Raw genomic sequence first — 17,063 nt, 5'->3', positions numbered from 1 at the left:
TCTTTACCCGGGCAGTCTGCTGCTGCCGGGCATGCTCTATGAGTCGAGCAGCATGGTCTTTCTTCTCAGTCTTAGACATCTTCAAACTAGGCTCACAAGCACAAGCACTGCTTTTCCGTGGTATGTATGGTTCTTCTCGTGCTCATTTTACTTATACTCTTGTCTAGTCCAGATCGCTTCATTCCTCATCTTTGCCACCCTTTGGCCTCAAGCATTTTCCAAGATAAAATGGAGGCCTGTAGTTCATCAACATCCAAGGCGTGGAGTGACCACAATGCAACTTGTGATGTGATGAGTTGGTGACCTGGTATACTTTTTTGTGTTATGCCATCTGCTCTTTGGAAACTTTTGAGAAAGCTTGCTCTCAGCTGATTGAGTTTGAGTTTGGTCAAGGCTCTCACAGGTTTATTGGATCTCTGGTGCAACCCTGGAGTTTTGTTTGCGGGTGAGTAAGCTTTTACGGTTTCAGAGCAATATATTATTGCCAAGAAAAGGCATCAAAACTTGGAGCTCCGAGTCTCACGCCCCAAGGATTTGAAAGGATCCAAACCTATGGACCTCCAGCTTTGACAACCAAGTGAAGAATAGATTCCCGGGACCAGGGTGCCTGGATCAAATCAAACTCGAGCTCAGACAAGCCATCTTCCAGAACAATATCTTAAACGGATGTTGCTGGTTCTTGTTGCAACATACTTATACTTTGTTTCTCAAAAATAGCTTCTACATCAGCTGCTTGCTCAGATTGAGATGCAGAGTCCATCCAACCCGTTTTGTTTGCCATGGCCTCGCCAGAGCATGGAGAAAGTGAGAGTTTCATTCCATCGAGAAGAGAATGGTTTCTTTCTTGAGCTTGACAGCAGCAACGCGCTGAGCGCCATGCGCCCACAAAACGAAAATCTCTTGCGCCGCTGTTTACATTATGGTACGTTAAGAAGCAATTAGTGTACACTGTGGACGGGGACCTGATGGCCGGATATCTGGCTAGAATAAAAAAATATATTGGCAAGGTCACAGGTTCAGCCAGAGGCCCCATCAAAGTTTTTTTATATGAACGAGGGATTTCTCTTCTCCGCAAAGTCGCTCTCGGCAGCGTTGCTGGAGCTAAATCTTCTATCGTGCCGATCCCCCAGGCGCGACGCCACGAATGATCCACGCCGCCGCGCCGGGTTCAGGCTCTTGGATCGCGCGATATTCCCTTTCGCTGGCAAATGCGAGCAGCAAGAACAGGGCATTCGATCGATGCGGCATCAACCTTGTTCGATTAGGAGTTCCGTGAACGTCTCCTGGAACGCGATGATCACCGCGTATGTGGCGGCATCCCGCATCCGAGAGTGAGAGTCTATGTTTGATTGCGTCTCAGAGCGCCATGGAACTCGATGATAATGGCGCTCGCGCACCAGGGGCAAATTGTGGCAGCGAAATCGACCTTGGGCAAAAACGCCGGCCAAGGATCTCGTGTCCTGGACGAATCTACTGCCCAGAATGACAGGACGTTCCAAATACCAGAGGGGGCCACCTCCAAAGAAATCTTTGATTTCATGCCGGATGAAGACGGTATTGATTCGGCCAGTAACTGCTCTCCAGGATCCGCGCGTGGATCCTCCAAATCTCTGGCCTCGCAGCCCTTGGATGTCGTCCACGTGGACAATCAGATGGATTCTTTTGCATTCCAAATCTAATAAGAGGTGCTGAATTTATATTTTGTTATTTCCCAGTGTTCATGGCTTTGTGGTTATAGCATGCATGGGTTCAATTCCCATTTGCCTTAACTTTCAATTAAGAATAATACGGTCTTAGGGTCGCCCCCTAACATGAACACTATTTTATTATTTTATTATTTCATTATTAAATTAACTGTGTTGAGTTTCTGGCTGTTAAGTAACATTTTATTATTTTCCTTTTTCTAACACTATACAATTTACTAGTGAGAGTGGCTCTCCTCAAAATCTCACCTAAGATTAACTGTGTTGAGTTTCTGGGTGTTAAGTTGGTACTAGATCATAGTAAAGAAGCAAAACCAAACTTGTAATCAATGGAATCCATTCTTACAGACTTAAACAAACAGATTAGTAAAAAGTGTTAAGTACCATTTTATTATTTTCCTTTTTTTAACACTATACAATTTACTAGTGAGAGTGGCTCTCCTCAAAATCTCACCTAAGATTAACTATGTTGAGTTTCTGGGTGTTAAGTTGGTACTAGATCATAGTAAAGAAGCAAAACCAAACTTGTAATCAATGGAATCCATTCTTACAGACTTAAACAAACAGATCAGTAAAAAGTGTTAAGTACCATTTTATTATTTTCCTTTTTTAACACTATACAATTTACTAGTGAGAGTGGCTCTCCTCAAAATCTCACCTAAGATTAACTATGTTGAGTTTCTGGGTGTTAAGTTGGTACTAGATCATAGTAAAGAAGAAAAACCAAACTTGTAGTCAATGGAATCCATTCTTACAGACTTAAACAAACAGATCATTAAAAAGTGTTAACTTAAAGTGCATCTCCACTGTAGTCATGCAATTAAATTTTGTGGAAGGGAAGATATATATTTGATTTGCTCCAGCAGCACACAAATAGAGCTAAGACTCTTTTGAAAATGGGTTAGTGCATTTGTCCCGTGTAAGAGGCAAGATAGCACACTCCTGGAGAATGTTCACACCTTGCTTGGATTTACAAATTAGAGTCACATTGCAATTGGGCATTATTTTAGCATTGGAGGCAAGTTGGTGGTAGAGTGCTCTATAACAGTTTTGCATACTATAGAACATAATAGATGGTTTCAAGTTTTATAGTGGAGTCATTTAAGTGGCAGATGGCCCATTTTTGTAATTTCATTAGTTTTTCTGAGAGTATGCTTTTAATGTGGGATTTTAGGGACTAAAACAGCACTTGAGCAACGGGACGTGTTTACTGGTGACATGAGTCGGATGTGATAGGATGCTGCTTAAATCCAGAATTTGCGAACTGTAGAATTCGAATATTCTAGTTTATTCTTTGAGAATGGTGGCAAACTGCTAATAGATCAATTAGCAGCTGGGTCTGGCAGCTGATGGAAGCACGAGGACCTGTACAATGTCCAAAGGTGAACAAAGTTTCTTACCTTGATCGGCCATTTGAAGCTGAGTGGATCCGGATCCAAGGCCAAGCGGACATAAAGCCAGGGGTCTTCCCTATATTTTCTAGATACACAAAAATCTCATCTCGTGTTTGCGAAGCAAGAGGGCTGAAATAATAAAAATAGAATAAACAAACATACGTGCAAGGTTTGCGCAGGGTGATGCAGCGACGAGACGAGTGCATGGATCTCCGCCTGATCGACATTGATAGCTGTCGGATGCGCATGCCGCTGGAGACGATATTCCTGGTGGATGCGCTTGCCCCTGCCTAGAAATCATGCCATGGAAAACCACTGCCATTGCCATTGACTACATGGTGCCTCGATGACGATCCGCTGCTCCCGGCGGGGGCTCTTGTGCAAGAATGTAGCTATGTGAGTCGAGCTGATCGACTCTCTTCTCGATGACTTGTCTGGGGATCCGGTCTGGCTCAATCTTCAAACTAGGCTCGCAAGCACTCACAAGCATTGCTGCTCCACAGTTCTTCTTTCGCCCTTTTTTGCTCTAAACACTCTTGTGAAGGACAGCCACCTCCTGGTCTTGAGTATTTTCCATGCATTGCCCCTTCTTCTTCACACACTAAACCTTGTGGGTGTTGGAGTTTTAAAAATCTTTGGTCTTGTTGCTGCTAGGAACAAGCATCAAACTTGGACCTTGATGAAATCTCAAGCTCCCAGGATTTGAAAGAACAGAGAAGTACCTCCAGCCTTGGGCTCTTAACTTTGCTGCTGATCAAGAGCGTGCCTGGATCAATTTAAACTTCAATGCTCAAACAAGCCGATTTCTGTTGCAGCACTGTTTCTCAAAAGAAGAAAAGGTAGCTTGCCTTGTCCATCCCAGGGATTCTTCCAAACTTAGTGGTGAAATCTGGTTTCTTTGACAGCCGCAGAAAGGATGAGAGCCTTATAAAACATTCCCACAAGCCGAAGAATTTGCGGCCACAAAACAAGAAATGAGCGAGAGCTTGCGCCGTTGTTTACATTATGGTGAAGATAAGATATACGTTAAGAGGCAATTAGTGTCCAATTTGGACGGGAACCTGATGGCCGGATATCTGGCTAGAATAAAGAAACATATTGGCAACGTCACGGGTTCGAATCCACAGCCAGAGACCTAATCAAATTTTTTTGTATGAATGGGCAACCGCGCTTGTTCTTCGCCTTTGCATCTTGCAAGCTACCGTGCCTGGTGAGAGATCTCGGGATGATGGGCAAAGCCAAGAGCTAAGACTACAGCATCTCCGCGATCATGGAGCACTTAAGATGCTTGAGAAGCTAGACGAGGCGGAGTTCCTAGCGTCGAGCCAAATTTCAGCGCTTGAGAATGAAGGAGTGGGGAAGAGTCCAAGGCTAGTGTAGCTCCAACGATTCTTCTCGATGCCAGTGTCCGAGCTGCAACCGAGTGCCTCAATTGGAAGCCGAATGAGGCTCGAATGTGCTCTTGGCTGGCACAAGTGATCCAGGCCCCAGCAGCGACGACTAGCGTGTGGATGTCCACCGGATCGGCATTGATAGCTGCCAAGAGAAATAATTGGATGCTCGCCATCGAGAAAAAGAGTGCCAAGGCAACGGGCAAATGCCGCGATCGCAATGTTCCACGAGAAAGAATCTTGATCCCAGTGCCCACACTTTCCAGACATTTCCATGACCAGATTAGCAAGGAAGCTCGAGGCCGCTGGAGACGATTTTCCTCGTGGATGCGCCTTCCCCCTCCCAGATCTGTGCTCACCGCATTCTCGCCAAGGCGTCCACCTCTCTGCCTCCAAGTTGCAAATGCAAATTTAGCAGCAAAATCATCGTCCCGAGTGGCAGCTCTCCCGGAAGAAATTTGCAGTGGCTTCATCTTCGATGCTAGCAACTTAAACATCCCCAGATTGTATGAGGTGAGGTGTGGACTTTGGAGTTATACACCATAGTACCAGCGAGTAATCCTCACCGCTGTCACTCCGTCGAGTTCTTGCAGTGCGATCTAACCGAAGGTAACAAACACTGATCCTCCTCGACGGGCGATATCTTCGCCTGTCCTCATTATTCTCCTCCTCGCTTTCGGAATCTACGATCACACGGATCGATCTTGACCCTACATTTTAACCTGATTCGGGAATACAGACTTGTGTCGCTTATGTGTGCCCTACAGGTGTTCCAGGCGATCGCAATGAGTTGATCGCGAAGCTTGAGAGGAGGAGGCAGGATTCCCCGTCGCCGGCGCTGTCTGGCGTGTACACGATCAATCAGACCGTGGCGATTGGAGCGCAGGACCCTCGAAGCTCGAATTTTTGCGATCGCTGCAGCCGATTCCTCCTCGGCTTCCAGGCCCTGGAAATCTCTACCGGCCGTAATTCCTCGTTGATTCACATCGCTGATCATGGTAATCAGGCAATGCGAGCTATCAATGACGATCTCGAGAGCGCCAGTCCCGCATCGTCGTCGTTGACTGGCAGCGATTCTTCCTCTTTTGAATGCCCGATTTGCTTGAGCGTTATTCCTTGGGATCGTCTCGTTCGAACCGATTGTTCGCATCGATTTTGCAGGCCTTGCTACTCGCAGCACGTCGATGTGCGGCTGAAGCTGCTGAACTCACGGCTGCTGCTGGCCATGCACTTGCGGCTAGAAACGTCATCATAAAATAAAGCGTAAGATGGAGTCTCAGGATTTTTATAACGATGCTTGGTAAAGAGAATTCTCATCAAACTTGACATCTCTGCTGATAAGAATTGATTTGGTGGCCATGTTGTAAAGATGATAAGCTTTTGTCTTGAGACAATAGCCAACCATGATGCAAGGAATGCTCTTCGGCTCCAATTTTCTGTGACAACTATTAGAAACTTTTGCATAAGCTTGATTTCTTGGCCAGAAGTCTCACGACTGTGTAGCGTGAGTAGTCATCGATGAATGTCAGAAAATACCTCATTCCACAATGACTTTGGACATGGAGAGGCCCACACACATCTGTGTGAACGAGCTCAAGAGGCTGACTGCTCTTGGATTCTGAAAACTTTGGAAATGATGTGCATGCTAACTCTATGACGAACAAAGGTTATTTCTGATCTATTTACTAACTGAAGTGTTTATTTCTAGAGAGGGAGAGTTCTAGTTTGTTGGAGTCTCAGATACATAGAATTCCAAAGGACTCAGGAAGGAGTATTGGCGAGGTTAAGCAAATGGTGGATCAAGTTAAGCTGTTTTCCAAACAGCTCAAATCATTACACATCAACAAAAAAGATGGCATGCTCAACAATGAAAAAACTCCCAAAAAAGGTGCTATTTGAGAACAAAACAATATGAATGAAAGTTAAAGTTTGCATTTGCAGCAAATGGGCATTGCAAGCATTTAAGTATATTCTTCAGGCTCGAGCCACATCGCCACGATTGCAGCTGGTACTCCTCGGCCTGGATTGCCTCTCACAATTGTGCTGCAAGCTCGTTGTAGTTGCATATGAAATCGCCCTCATCCACGGCTCCTCCTCCTCTCGCAATGCCCAGCAATTCTGGCGATCGACACAGCGGGCACAAACTGGGGAAAGTTCTGCTCAGTAGAAGGTCGAAGTAGAGCTGCAGCCTCCACTCAAGCAGTCTTGTTGAAGCAGTTACACCATTTGATGACAGCTTCATTTTTCCAGGTTTGTTTGATGAACTAGAGGAGGAGTCTTCACTAGAGCAGCTGTAAGTAGAGCCTAGTACTCCCATCGTTGCAAGATCTCAGCAAGAAACCAATCCAATTAACCTTATCAGACTATGACACGCAGTGGGTGAGTTAGCTATTTATTGCTAGCAGCTTATGATGCTCAAGACTCTTGCCTCAAATTGCTGTCAGTGATGGAGTAGCTTCCTCTTGAACCATGCACAGTTTATGCAACTCTCTAATCACCAAAAGTGGAAGGCTGCTATGTAGGAAGAGTAGAATCCTGTGATATATAACAAAGTGAGCTCGATGTCAAGTCACTGCTCCAGTGGCATCCAATTTGCACTTGAATAGCCACTTGGTATTGGCAATTTTCCTACCTGGTGGGAGAGAAACAAACTCCCAAACGCTGTTACATATTAAAGAGTTGTACTCCTCTTGCATAGCAGCCTTCCATGGTGTGATTGGAGAGTTGCACAAACTGTGCGTGGATCAGGAGGAAGCTGCTCCATCATCGATAGCAATTTGAGGTCAGAGTTTTGAGCATCGTGAGTTGCTTGCAATAAATAGCTAACTCCCCCACTGCGTGTGACAGTTTGATAAGGTTTCCCAGGAATAATTGGATCGACTTCTTGCTGAGATCTTGCAGCCATCTGCTTGTGGCTGCCCTAGTGGAGACTCCTCCTCTGGTTCATCAAACAAACCTGGAGAAATGAAGCCGTCATCAAATGGCATAACTGCTTCATCTTCTTGCTCGAGTGTGACAGGACTGGGCTCGAGTGGAGGCTGCTGCTCTGCTTCGACCTGCTGCTGAGGCTGAGGCTGCTGAGCTCGCAGCTGCTGCTGGCCGTGGACTGCTGCGGCCCAGATGCCTTAGAAACGTCCTCTTCATCAATGGAGTCTCAGGAGCTTGTAAAGAGATTTCTCATCAAACTTGACATCTCTGCTGATAAGAATTGATCTGGTGGCCATGTTGTAAAGACGATGTCTCGAGACAATAGCCAACCATGATGCAAGGAATGCTCTTCGGCTCCAATTTTCTGCAATGACTGTTAGAAACTTTTATCTAAAAACTCGTAGATGTCTCAAGCTGACTTGCTTCCCGGTCCAAAGACGTCTGCAAGAGGCTGGGTAGGCACTCGATTGCGAATATATGTGGCTGTATTAATCGCCTCAGCCCAGAACGATATGCGTGAATAAGCATACTATGTGCACTCTCCTCTCCATAAGAGTCCGGTTCATTCTTTCAGCAACTCCATTTTGAGCAGGACTATCTGGAGCTGTAAACTGCTGCTGGATACTGCTCTCATTGCACAGCTTCATAAAAGTTCGTGACTTGTACTTGCGACCTCTGTCATTGCGTAAAGTCTTGAGCTGCTTGCCAGATCAAGAACTTCAGATTTCTTGGGCAAAAGTCTCACGACTGTGTAGCGTGAGAAGTCATCAATGAATGTCAAAAAATACCTCATTCCACAATGACTTTGGACATGGAGAGGCCCACACACATCTGTGTGAACGAGCTCAAGAGGCTGACTGCTCTTGGATTCTGAAAACTTTGGAAATGATGTGCGTGCCACATGTTGTTACTTAGAATAAAGTTTTAGCACACAAGCCTCACAAAATTCAAGCTTGCCTGTAAACTCGAATTCTTGTGCACGTGCTTGATCTCTGGACACTGCTTTGAGGGCGTCTTCATGCACATGGCCTAGACGCTCATGCCACAACTGGAGATTACTCGCTTGAGTTGAGAGTGCTCGATCTGACTGCTTGTCTGGAACAACCATGGTGGCGTTGAGTTTATAAAGTCCAGAATAGCGTTGTCCATAAGCCACTGCTTGATCTGTCTTCTCGTCTCGCATAATAGCCTGCTTGGCGTTAAAAATAAAATAAAAACCGTTGTCAGAAGCTGCACCGATTGAGAAAAGATGATACGCCAAGCCTGGAACAAAATACATGTTCCTGATCTGTCGTAGGTCTCCTGAGGCCAGCTTTACTTGAACTGTACCCACTGCTACAACTGAAAGAAGACTCTTGTCTCCTAAACCAACCTGCCTGCCCATAGAAATTTTCCTGAGGTTCAGGAAAGCTTCTCGCTTGCCTGTCATGTGCATATTTGCTGCTATGTCCAGCCAGATTACGTCTTGATCCTGCTGCTGAACAAACACAGGTTCTGGAATAGCTCTTACCATGAGAGCTCTTGACTGGTTTATATAGCCAGTCTTGGCGTTCTTTCCCCCCAATCATCGAGGACACCCTACTAACCTATCTCGGCATTCTCTGGCGTAATATCCAACCCGCTTACAATAATTGCACTCACCTTTACGCTCGTGTGAGTTACTGTCTCCAACATTGCTAGCCCTGAAACTGCTCGCACTGTTGCTCGCACCAGCCTTGAAACTGCTAGCACTGCCTCCTCTACCTGGAGAATTCTTTGTTTGCTTTGAGTTGACAAACAAAGCTGTGGTTGTGGTTGTATCTGTGGGTGTCTGGTCTTCAGCTGGTTTTTTTCATTGATAAGAGCTGCTTGCATTTCAATGAAGGTTTTCATTGAGTTCTTGAGCATACTCTTCAATGATTTGAATTCTGGGCGAACCAAAGCATTGAGAAGAACTGCTTGCTTACCATTCTCGGTGACTGCTTCACCTAGACTTGACAGCTGGGAGAGCACCGACTTCAGCCTTCCTAGAAAAGCTGCTGCTGCCATTTTTAAGCCAAAAAGTTTAGATTTTAACTCAACCTTTGAAATCTCTACTTGGTTCCCCAAAAGGCTGTCTAGTTCTCTTCTGCAGTCTTCGTGATATCCAGGTGGTGGTGGTGCAATTTTCCCAAGCCAATCCCCATGGTGGAGACTGCCTTATCATTTCTGACCTGCCATTCGTCTTCGTCGCTTAAGCTCTGTCCCCTGGACAACTCGAAGACAGTTGTCCCGGAGAAAGAGGAATGAAATCACTTTCGCCCAATTCTCAAAATCTGTGCCTGTAAAGAGAGGGATCGGTGATGCTTTGCTCCAACCCTGATCTTGAATGAACTTTTCTACAGCACGGATTTTTCCCTTCCTCTTTTGCTGCTGCAGTCGAGCGGTCATGCGATCTAGAGTCGCGTAGCCTTGGTGCTCGCTGGGTGGTCTTGTTTTGCCCATGAGATCATCGTTTGCTCCGATACCTAATACTCTATTTCCCGAACGACCACTTTGTCATTTTCTCCATGTAAGTATATACAAGTCTTGTGTCCACTCATTTCAGCGTCCAGATGAATCTCTTGCCACCTTGGATTAGACTCTAGGCTGGCTATCTACAATCTTTTCTTCCTGGAAGGTGGACTTGTCAGCTGGAGCAGCAAGCGACAAGCAATCACGGCACTTTCATCCACTGAGGCCGATGCAACAACAGCAGCTCAAGAAGCGAAGTGGATGAAAGATTTTCTGGAGCAGATTGGTGTTCCAGTGTAGCAGCCAGTGACTTTGTTTTGTGACAATCGAAGTGTGCTTGAGTTGTCGAAGAATCCTAAGTTCCATGGCTGCACCAAACGCTTCGAGATAAAGGTACATTTTATTTGAGAGCAGGTTCTAGCCTGTTTCAACAAAGATATGTTTCAACAAAGCAGATGACAGCAGACATTATGACAAAAGCTTTGAGCAAAGACAAGTTTCAAACATCGTGAAGATATGCGCGTTATACACTCTCACAGCTGAGTGGGAGTGTAGATAGACAGACTGGAGTCTAATCCAAGGCAAGAGATTCATGTGGACGTTGACACAAGACTTCTATATATTTACATGGAGAAAATGATAAAGTGGTGGTTAGGGGAAACAGAGTATGTCGAGAACTAACAGCAGCACCGCCACTAAGATCTGCCGAATTGGGGGCCTTGAGATGCAATGTAGCATCAGCATTGCTCACATCCGTGTCACTCATGGTGCTGGCAGCGCTCTCGTCGGACACGTTGCTCCGGAATCCTGTTCTTCTGGCCCATGATCTCATCGCCCTGAGCGTCCATCCTGGGCGGCTCTTCTACCTAGGGAAAGGGACTCTGGATCACGATGATCTTTGGTGGCAAAGCCCCGCTGAAGAGGCATCTATATATATACTATTTGAGCCAGTGACCGTCCGATCATGGCTTATCTACCTAGGGTTTATCACTTGGATCTTGATCTCAAAAGGATACACCTCTTCCTCTTTCTGAATACTTACGACCACAACCCTGAATATGATTCATTTCCCTTGTATGTTTTAGCCTAGTTTTGGAATCATGGCCAACAGATTCTGGATTATGCATACGATTTTATGATCGGAGACAAACCAACAATTTTATATCCTGCGAAGTATGAGAAGGGAAAATGGAAGTTGAGATGCGAGGCAAGCAGCAAGGAGAACTTTTCCAAATAGACACCTCAACGAGTTTTTAGATACTCTTCAGAGCTGGAAAAACAGAACAGAGATCAAGTCGCTCCTTACAAACGGCGACCCCTACGACCACCCTTCCTCCTCGTGCTGTCAGTTGGAATCGGAGTCACATCCTCTGGAAGATTGAATCCAACTTAGTACCAGTCCGGTGACAAGAGAATTTTGTTCTTTTCACGTACCGATTCGGCCGATCTTCATGCCGGAACGAGCAAGAGCGCGCAGAGCAGACTGTGCGCCGGGTCCGGGCTGTTTTGTTTTGTTACCGCCGGTGGCCCGTAGCTTGATGTGGAGCGCATTGATTCCCAAGTCCTGGAACATCGAGCTCACCAAGTTAGAACGCAAAACAAAGGAAAAGAAAACATGATTCGAGAAGAAAGCTCTCTCACTTTGCATTTGGCAGCGACGTCCTGGGCTGCGAGCATGGCAGCGTAGGGAGAGGCTTCGTCCCTGTCGGCTTTCACCTTCATGCCACCTAGAAAAACGAAGGCCATCAATCACTTGGATCTCGGAAAGGCACTGGTACCTGTGACTCGGGCGAGCGTTTCTTTCCCAGAGAGATCGGTGACGTGCTAGTAGTAACGAAAGAAGAAAGATTTCAGCGGTTTCTTGCAAACAGAGATTCCACAAAACCCTCACCACAAAGGTGTCATTGAAGGAGGCGAAGATGTGCGCCACGCCGAAGACTTGCTCGCCATCGCGCACCGACGGTCCCAGGGTCACATTCTCCTCTTTCACCTCCTTGGTCCTCTTCTTGCCCGACTGCCAAGATCACACACCCATTAGCATCATCGCCAAGCTCTCTCGCGCCGATCGCTCACCATGGTTGCTGCCGCCCGAGCTCCCCGCCAAACCCTAAACCTAAACCTAGAAACCCAGCATCTATACCTTACAACCGTCGGATTGATCCGACGGCCGAAATTTAAAAATGAGTTTTTGCCCTAAACGAGCTTGCATTTTTACACGGTTTGAGCTTGATACAAGACCACATAAGCGGAAGAACTCGCGGGATTGACATCGAGAATTTGGCCGGACGCCGCTCTTGCGCGCTCCAAATCGCCATGAACTCTGCAAGATCCAAGCAGCGATGTCCACAGCACAGGATCGCTGCAAGCCGAGTCTTTCAACATCTCCTGCGCGACTTCGACATGCCCCGATCGTCCCAGCATGTCGAGCACGCAAGCGCTGTGCTCAAGTCGCGGGCTCAGCCCATAGTCCTTGCTCATCGACGCAAAGTAGTTGCAGCCCTGCTCCACAAATCCGGCATGGTTGCACGCGAAGAGCAGAGTTACCATTGTCACCTCGTCCGGATCCACGCCCTCCTGTTGCATCTCTTGGAAGTAAGCCACCGCGTCACTCCAGCGCGAGTGCTGTGCGCTCGCGGTGATCATCCCGTTCCAGGAAATGAAATCTCTTGCCTGTGCTCCATGGAACTCGCGAGCAGCGCTGTCCAGTGATCCACATCTCGCGTACATGTTAACGACGGCGTTCCACAGCGCAACCTCCAGCTCGCCTCCGTCGGGCCGGCGATCGAGAAGCACGCGGGAATGGATCATCCTGCCAGCAGCCAAGTCAGAGCAGCAGTTTAGAAGCGAAACAAGCGTCACCTTTGTTGGTTTCACCCCTTCGAGCTGCATGCTTGCGAAGAGAAGCAAAGCTTGCTCGTTTCTTGCGCGGCTATCTAGCTCCCCGGCCAGCGCGATGGCCGCAAGCATTGCACTCCAAGTGACACTGTCGCGCCTTTTCATCCCGTCAAACATCTTCCTCGCGTCCTCTGTGCTTCCACACTTGCCATACATGCTCACGACTGCGTTCGCCACCATTGTGTCACTCTCCAGCCCCCGCTCCACAGTGCAAGAGTGGACAAGCTTCCCGGTGGCCAGAAACTCGGGCGTGGAGCACGCCGAGAGAGCTGCAATGAAGGAAACCCTGTTGGGAGCGATGCCTTGCAGCTGCATTTGCCTGTAGAGTCGGATGGCCTGCTTCCATTCCCCTGCCTTGGCATTTGCGGTAATCATCGCCGTCCAGCACACGCAGTTCGTTCGAGCGTTCGTCGCCAGGAGATGGAAGATGGCCTCGGCTTGAGGCAGAGCGGCGCACTTGGCGTACATGTTGATCAGCGAAGTTCCAACCACGACGTCGGTCTCGTAGCCGAGCTCCCTGGCACACGCGTGGACGCATTGGCCGAGAGCAAAGGTGGCGGGGAGGTCGGGAGCGAGCGAGCACGAATGCAAAGCCTCCGCAAGCGTGAGCTCGTTCGGAGCCACTCCCTCGAGCAGCATTTGCCTGAAGAGCAGCAAGCACTCGTCAGCGTCCGCTGCCTTGATCATCGAAGTCCAAGAGACAACATCTTTACGTACCATCTCGGAGAAAACTTGGCGTGCGAGAGGAGAGCTACCGCATCTCCCATACGTGACAATGAGAGCATGGCACACGGCAGGATCAGCAGCAAATCCAGCTTCCAGAGCGCAGCTATGGCAGAAACATCCTTGCGTCAAGTTACTGCAAAGACCAAGAACAGTGATAAACACTACCTTGTCCACTCTCAGGCTTCCATCGTTGAGGAAGCTCCAAAAGAGCTCCATTCCCTGTTGCCTCCACACGCTAGCATTGCTGCAAGAAGAAGGGAAGGAAGAAGGAAGTGAGTGATCTCCTCCAGGATGATCGCCAGTAGCAGCACTGGCATACGTACCCAGCATGGCGCTCCAAGTGACGATGTTCTTGGTGGCGCTGGGAATGGCGTCAAACACCTCGCGAGCCGCGGCGCTATGGCCGCAAGAGCCATACATGCCCACTAGCGCTGTGGCAACGTAAACGTCGTGGTAGAGGATCTGGCCATGGCGGACTTGGAGGAGGAAGCGATGGATCCGAGCCCCGGCTTCCACATCCTTGCACGCCTTGAGGATGGATCCAAACGTGAAGCTATTGGGCGCTACTCCCTCTTGCTGCATTCTTCCCAGTAGCGCCATCGCTTGATCCCATTGCCCGCGCTGCGAGTAGCCCCAGATGAGGCTCGTCCACGACACCACGTCTGGAATGGTGCTGCCGCTGCTCCCCATGGATTCTAGCACGCATCGCGCTTCCTCCACGCTGCCACACTTGGCGTACATGTCGATCAGTGTGTTGGCGACGAGCGGTGACAATCCAGATTCTTGCTGCCTGTTCTTCGCCAGGAGCATCTGGTGGATGGATCTTCCCAGCGCTAAGTCGCGCCTGGCGGAGCACTGGTGGAGCAAGCGCACCGCCGCGGCAGCGCTCAGCGACGCGGTTTCCACCGCCATTCCATCCAGAATCTCAGATATTTCGAGAGCTTGCCTGCCGACGATCGATCTTCTCCAGTGTTGTGGGCTTCCTTGTGATCGCCATCGACGATCTTCCCTAGCCCGGCACCGGTGGATGGAGCTCGTCTTCACGATCCCTAGCTAGTAAGGCTAGGGTTTGTAGGTCGCTCGTTGGGATTTCTCTAATCGGCCGCGATGGTGCTCGCGGAGCTGGGAGGGCGCATCTCCCGCGCCCTCCAGGAGATGACCAATGCCACGGTGATCGACGAGAAGGTACTGACGGCGTGTCTCAACGAGATCTCGCGCGCGCTCTTCCAGGCCGATGTCCAGCTCAAGATGGTGCAAACCATGTGTACGAACATCAAGAAGATCGTGAATTTGGAGGATCTGGCTGCCGGCCACAACAAGCGAAGGATCATCCAGCAAGTAAGCGATAGAATCGATTCATTCTTCTTCTTCTGCTGGATCATCTGGATTGAAATTCTCTCTTTCTTGTCTTGGTTTTCTAGGCGGTGTTTAACGAGCTTTGCAGTATGCTCGATCCAGGGAAGCCATCCTTCTCGCCTCAGAAAGGGAAGCCCAGTGTGATTATGTTCGTCGGGCTCCAAGGTAACAACCATCTATCGATCGAAACCTCTTTTAATCTCTTTGTGTGTGATGTGTGACTACCTAGGATCTGGTAAAACCACGACGTGTACCAAGTACGCGTATCACTATCAGAAGAAGGGGTTCAAGCCCGCTTTGATCTGTGCCGATACGTTTCGAGCTGGTGCGTTCGATCAACTGAAACAAAATGCCACCAAAGCTAATATCCCGTTCTATGGAAGGTGAGTTTTTCCCTCGCGTGCTCGTCGTTTTGCTTTCGAGTTCTCACTCGTTTGTTTGTAGCTACACCGAGACGGATCCTGTCAAGATTGCTCAAGAGGGCCTGGAAACGTTCAGGGCGGAGAAGTGTGACTTGATCATCGTGGATACGAGTGGCCGGCACAAGCAAGAGGCGGCCTTGTTCGAGGAGATGCGTCAAGTTGCTGCAGCAACGGTGAGGTTTAGATCCTCGAGAGCTCTTCCTGTCTTGACAGTGCTCGGTTTTTATTTACAGAGCCCAGACTTGGTTATCTTTGTAATGGACGGGAGTATCGGTCAAGCCGCGTTCGATCAAGCTCAAGCATTTAAGCAAAGTGCCTCCGTCGGTGCTGTTATCATCACCAAAATGGATGGCCATGCCAAAGGAGGAGGAGCGCTCAGTGCGTAAGTTCTTTTGTTTCCTATTTGAAAGAACTAGCAATCATCTCTTGTTTTTCCTTGACTTTTCCTCAACAGTGTTGCTGCAACCAAGAGTCCAGTCATCTTTATAGGTACAGGGGAGCACATAGACGAATTCGAGACGTTTGAGACCAAGCCTTTTGTTAGCAGATTACTCGGTACGTTCTTGTGTTTGTGCTCCTCTTTTGCTAACCGTGAAGAAACTCCACAGGTATGGGGGACTGGGCTGGTTTCATGGACAGGATACAAGAGGTGGTGCCAATGGATCAACAGCCCGAGCTAATACAAAAGCTGACCGACGGGAATTTTACACTGAGGCTTATGTACGAGCAGTTTCAGAACATCATGAGCATGGGACCTCTCAATCAGGTAAAAGGGAAGATCTTCGGTTGGTGTTTGTTTTGAGTTGTTTCCTATTCCCGCAGGTAATGTCCATGATTCCGGGCTTCAGCTCTGAGCTAATGCCGAAAGGCCGAGAGAAAGAGAGCCAAGCCAAGATCAAAAAGTTCATGACGATGATGGACTCGATGACGAGCGCAGGTTGGCCTTTAGTTAGAGCTCGCTCTTCCAAGCCTGACTCTACTTTCCTTACACAGAGCTGGACAGCACAAACCCGAAGCTCTTCGCGGAGGCGTCGCGGGTGATGAGAGTGGCGAGGGGATCGGGGCGGAGCGTGAGGGACGTGACGGAGATGCTGGAGGAGTACAAGAGGCTGGCCAAGCTGTGGAGCAAGATGAAAGGCCTCAAGATCCCAAAGAAGGGAGACATGAGCGCCATGGCCAGGAACATGAACGCGCAACACATGAGCAAAGTACTGCCCCCGCAGATGCTCAAACAGATGGGCGGCCTCGGCGGCCTCCAAAATCTCATGAAGCAGTTTGGAGGTGGCGGCCCCAAAGACATGGGGAAGTAAACAAAGACGCGCCCTGTAAACAAAAAAGGAAAAAAGAAAAAAATGATCGCTAGTGCTTTAATTCCTTGTCAAGCAAGCCGTGGAGCTTAGTGCCACTGGGATTCCTGCCACTGCTCCAAAAGCATCAGTCGATCGTAGAACCTTTTTTCTTTTTGCTAAAACCAGATTTGCGAGTTTGGAGTTTACTTGTTGATAACATAAGTTTCCAGATCACCCAAGACGAACAGTCAGAACTCCTTGGAAAAATCACAGTGCTGTCTGAAGAAAAGAAAAGGGACAAGCTATCTGTGTCTAAGCCATCAATCGCGATGTAATACGTCAATCTTCTCTGGCAAATGATGAGCAATATTGTGCAATTCTTTCTAACCACCAATCCAGGCCTCTACCAAGTAAATCTCTAGTCTCTGAGCAGCAATCTAGCCCTCATCCTCTCGATCAGATTATGATTTAAAAGTTTCTTTAAAAA

General features: G+C 48.2%; 3 protein-coding genes across 5 annotated transcripts; 1 reads left to right on the top strand and 2 right to left on the bottom strand.

The window, feature by feature from the left end:
• Nucleotides 1-11,113: 11,113 nt before the first annotated feature.
• Nucleotides 11,114-12,061, bottom strand: LOC9629843 (40S ribosomal protein S14-3). The gene is made up of 6 exons (XM_002989117.2): nt 11,962-12,061; nt 11,780-11,902; nt 11,667-11,712; nt 11,530-11,615; nt 11,323-11,452; nt 11,114-11,258 (listed from the first exon to the last, which is right to left on the bottom strand). Exons 1-6 carry the CDS (start codon nt 11,962-11,964, stop codon nt 11,191-11,193), a joined length of 456 nt encoding a protein of 151 aa, XP_002989163.1. The 5' UTR covers nt 11,965-12,061; the 3' UTR covers nt 11,114-11,190.
• On the bottom strand, nt 12,062-13,949 carry LOC9630306 (pentatricopeptide repeat-containing protein At2g13600). 3 transcript variants are annotated; one of them, XM_024662911.1, is made up of 4 exons: nt 13,833-13,868; nt 13,675-13,753; nt 13,501-13,612; nt 12,062-13,426 (listed from the first exon to the last, which is right to left on the bottom strand). In XM_024662911.1, the coding sequence occupies exons 3-4, from the start codon at nt 13,566-13,568 to the stop codon at nt 12,100-12,102; spliced, it is 1,395 nt and encodes a 464-aa protein (XP_024518679.1). In that variant the 5' UTR covers nt 13,569-13,612; nt 13,675-13,753; nt 13,833-13,868; the 3' UTR covers nt 12,062-12,099. The 3 variants fall into 3 exon arrangements, with proteins under 3 accessions (XP_024518679.1, XP_024518678.1, XP_024518677.1); XM_024662910.1 differs by having other exon boundaries at nt 12,062-13,612; XM_024662909.1 differs by having other exon boundaries at nt 12,062-13,753; nt 13,833-13,949.
• Nucleotides 13,950-14,519: 570 nt separating this feature from the next.
• LOC9630305 (signal recognition particle 54 kDa protein 2) lies at nt 14,520-16,780 on the top strand. Its single transcript, XM_002989158.2, has 9 exons — nt 14,520-14,847; nt 14,931-15,030; nt 15,095-15,248; nt 15,310-15,460; nt 15,521-15,669; nt 15,742-15,842; nt 15,896-16,053; nt 16,110-16,224; nt 16,281-16,780. The coding sequence occupies exons 1-9, from the start codon at nt 14,617-14,619 to the stop codon at nt 16,595-16,597; spliced, it is 1,476 nt and encodes a 491-aa protein (XP_002989204.1). The 5' UTR covers nt 14,520-14,616; the 3' UTR covers nt 16,598-16,780.
• The last annotated feature ends 283 nt before the right edge of the window (nt 16,781-17,063 follow it).

Source organism: Selaginella moellendorffii, unplaced genomic scaffold, assembly GCF_000143415.4.
Source record: "Selaginella moellendorffii unplaced genomic scaffold, v1.0 SELMOscaffold_94, whole genome shotgun sequence".
Taxonomy (NCBI): domain Eukaryota; kingdom Viridiplantae; phylum Streptophyta; class Lycopodiopsida; order Selaginellales; family Selaginellaceae; genus Selaginella; species Selaginella moellendorffii.
Note: the sequence above shows the minus strand (reverse complement) of the source record. Positions and strands in the feature narration are given on the sequence as shown.

Coding starts and splice junctions, on each gene's coding strand:
- LOC9630305 (XM_002989158.2), top strand. CDS start 14,617: ATGGTGCTCGCGGAGCTGGGAGGGCGCATCTCCCGCGCCCTCCAGGAG. Junction 14,848..14,930: donor AGCGAAGGATCATCCAGCAA/GTAAGCGATAGA, acceptor TTGGTTTTCTAG/GCGGTGTTTAACGAGCTTTG. Junction 15,843..15,895: donor TTTTGTTAGCAGATTACTCG/GTACGTTCTTGT, acceptor GAAACTCCACAG/GTATGGGGGACTGGGCTGGT.
- LOC9630306 (XM_024662909.1), bottom strand. CDS start 13,725: ATGGAGCTCTTTTGGAGCTTCCTCAACGATGGAAGCCTGAGAGTGGAC.
- LOC9629843 (XM_002989117.2), bottom strand. Junction 11,713..11,779: donor CCTTCAATGACACCTTTGTG/GTGAGGGTTTTG, acceptor CGTTACTACTAG/CACGTCACCGATCTCTCTGG. Junction 11,259..11,322: donor CATGAAGATCGGCCGAATCG/GTACGTGAAAAG, acceptor TCAATCTTCCAG/AGGATGTGACTCCGATTCCA.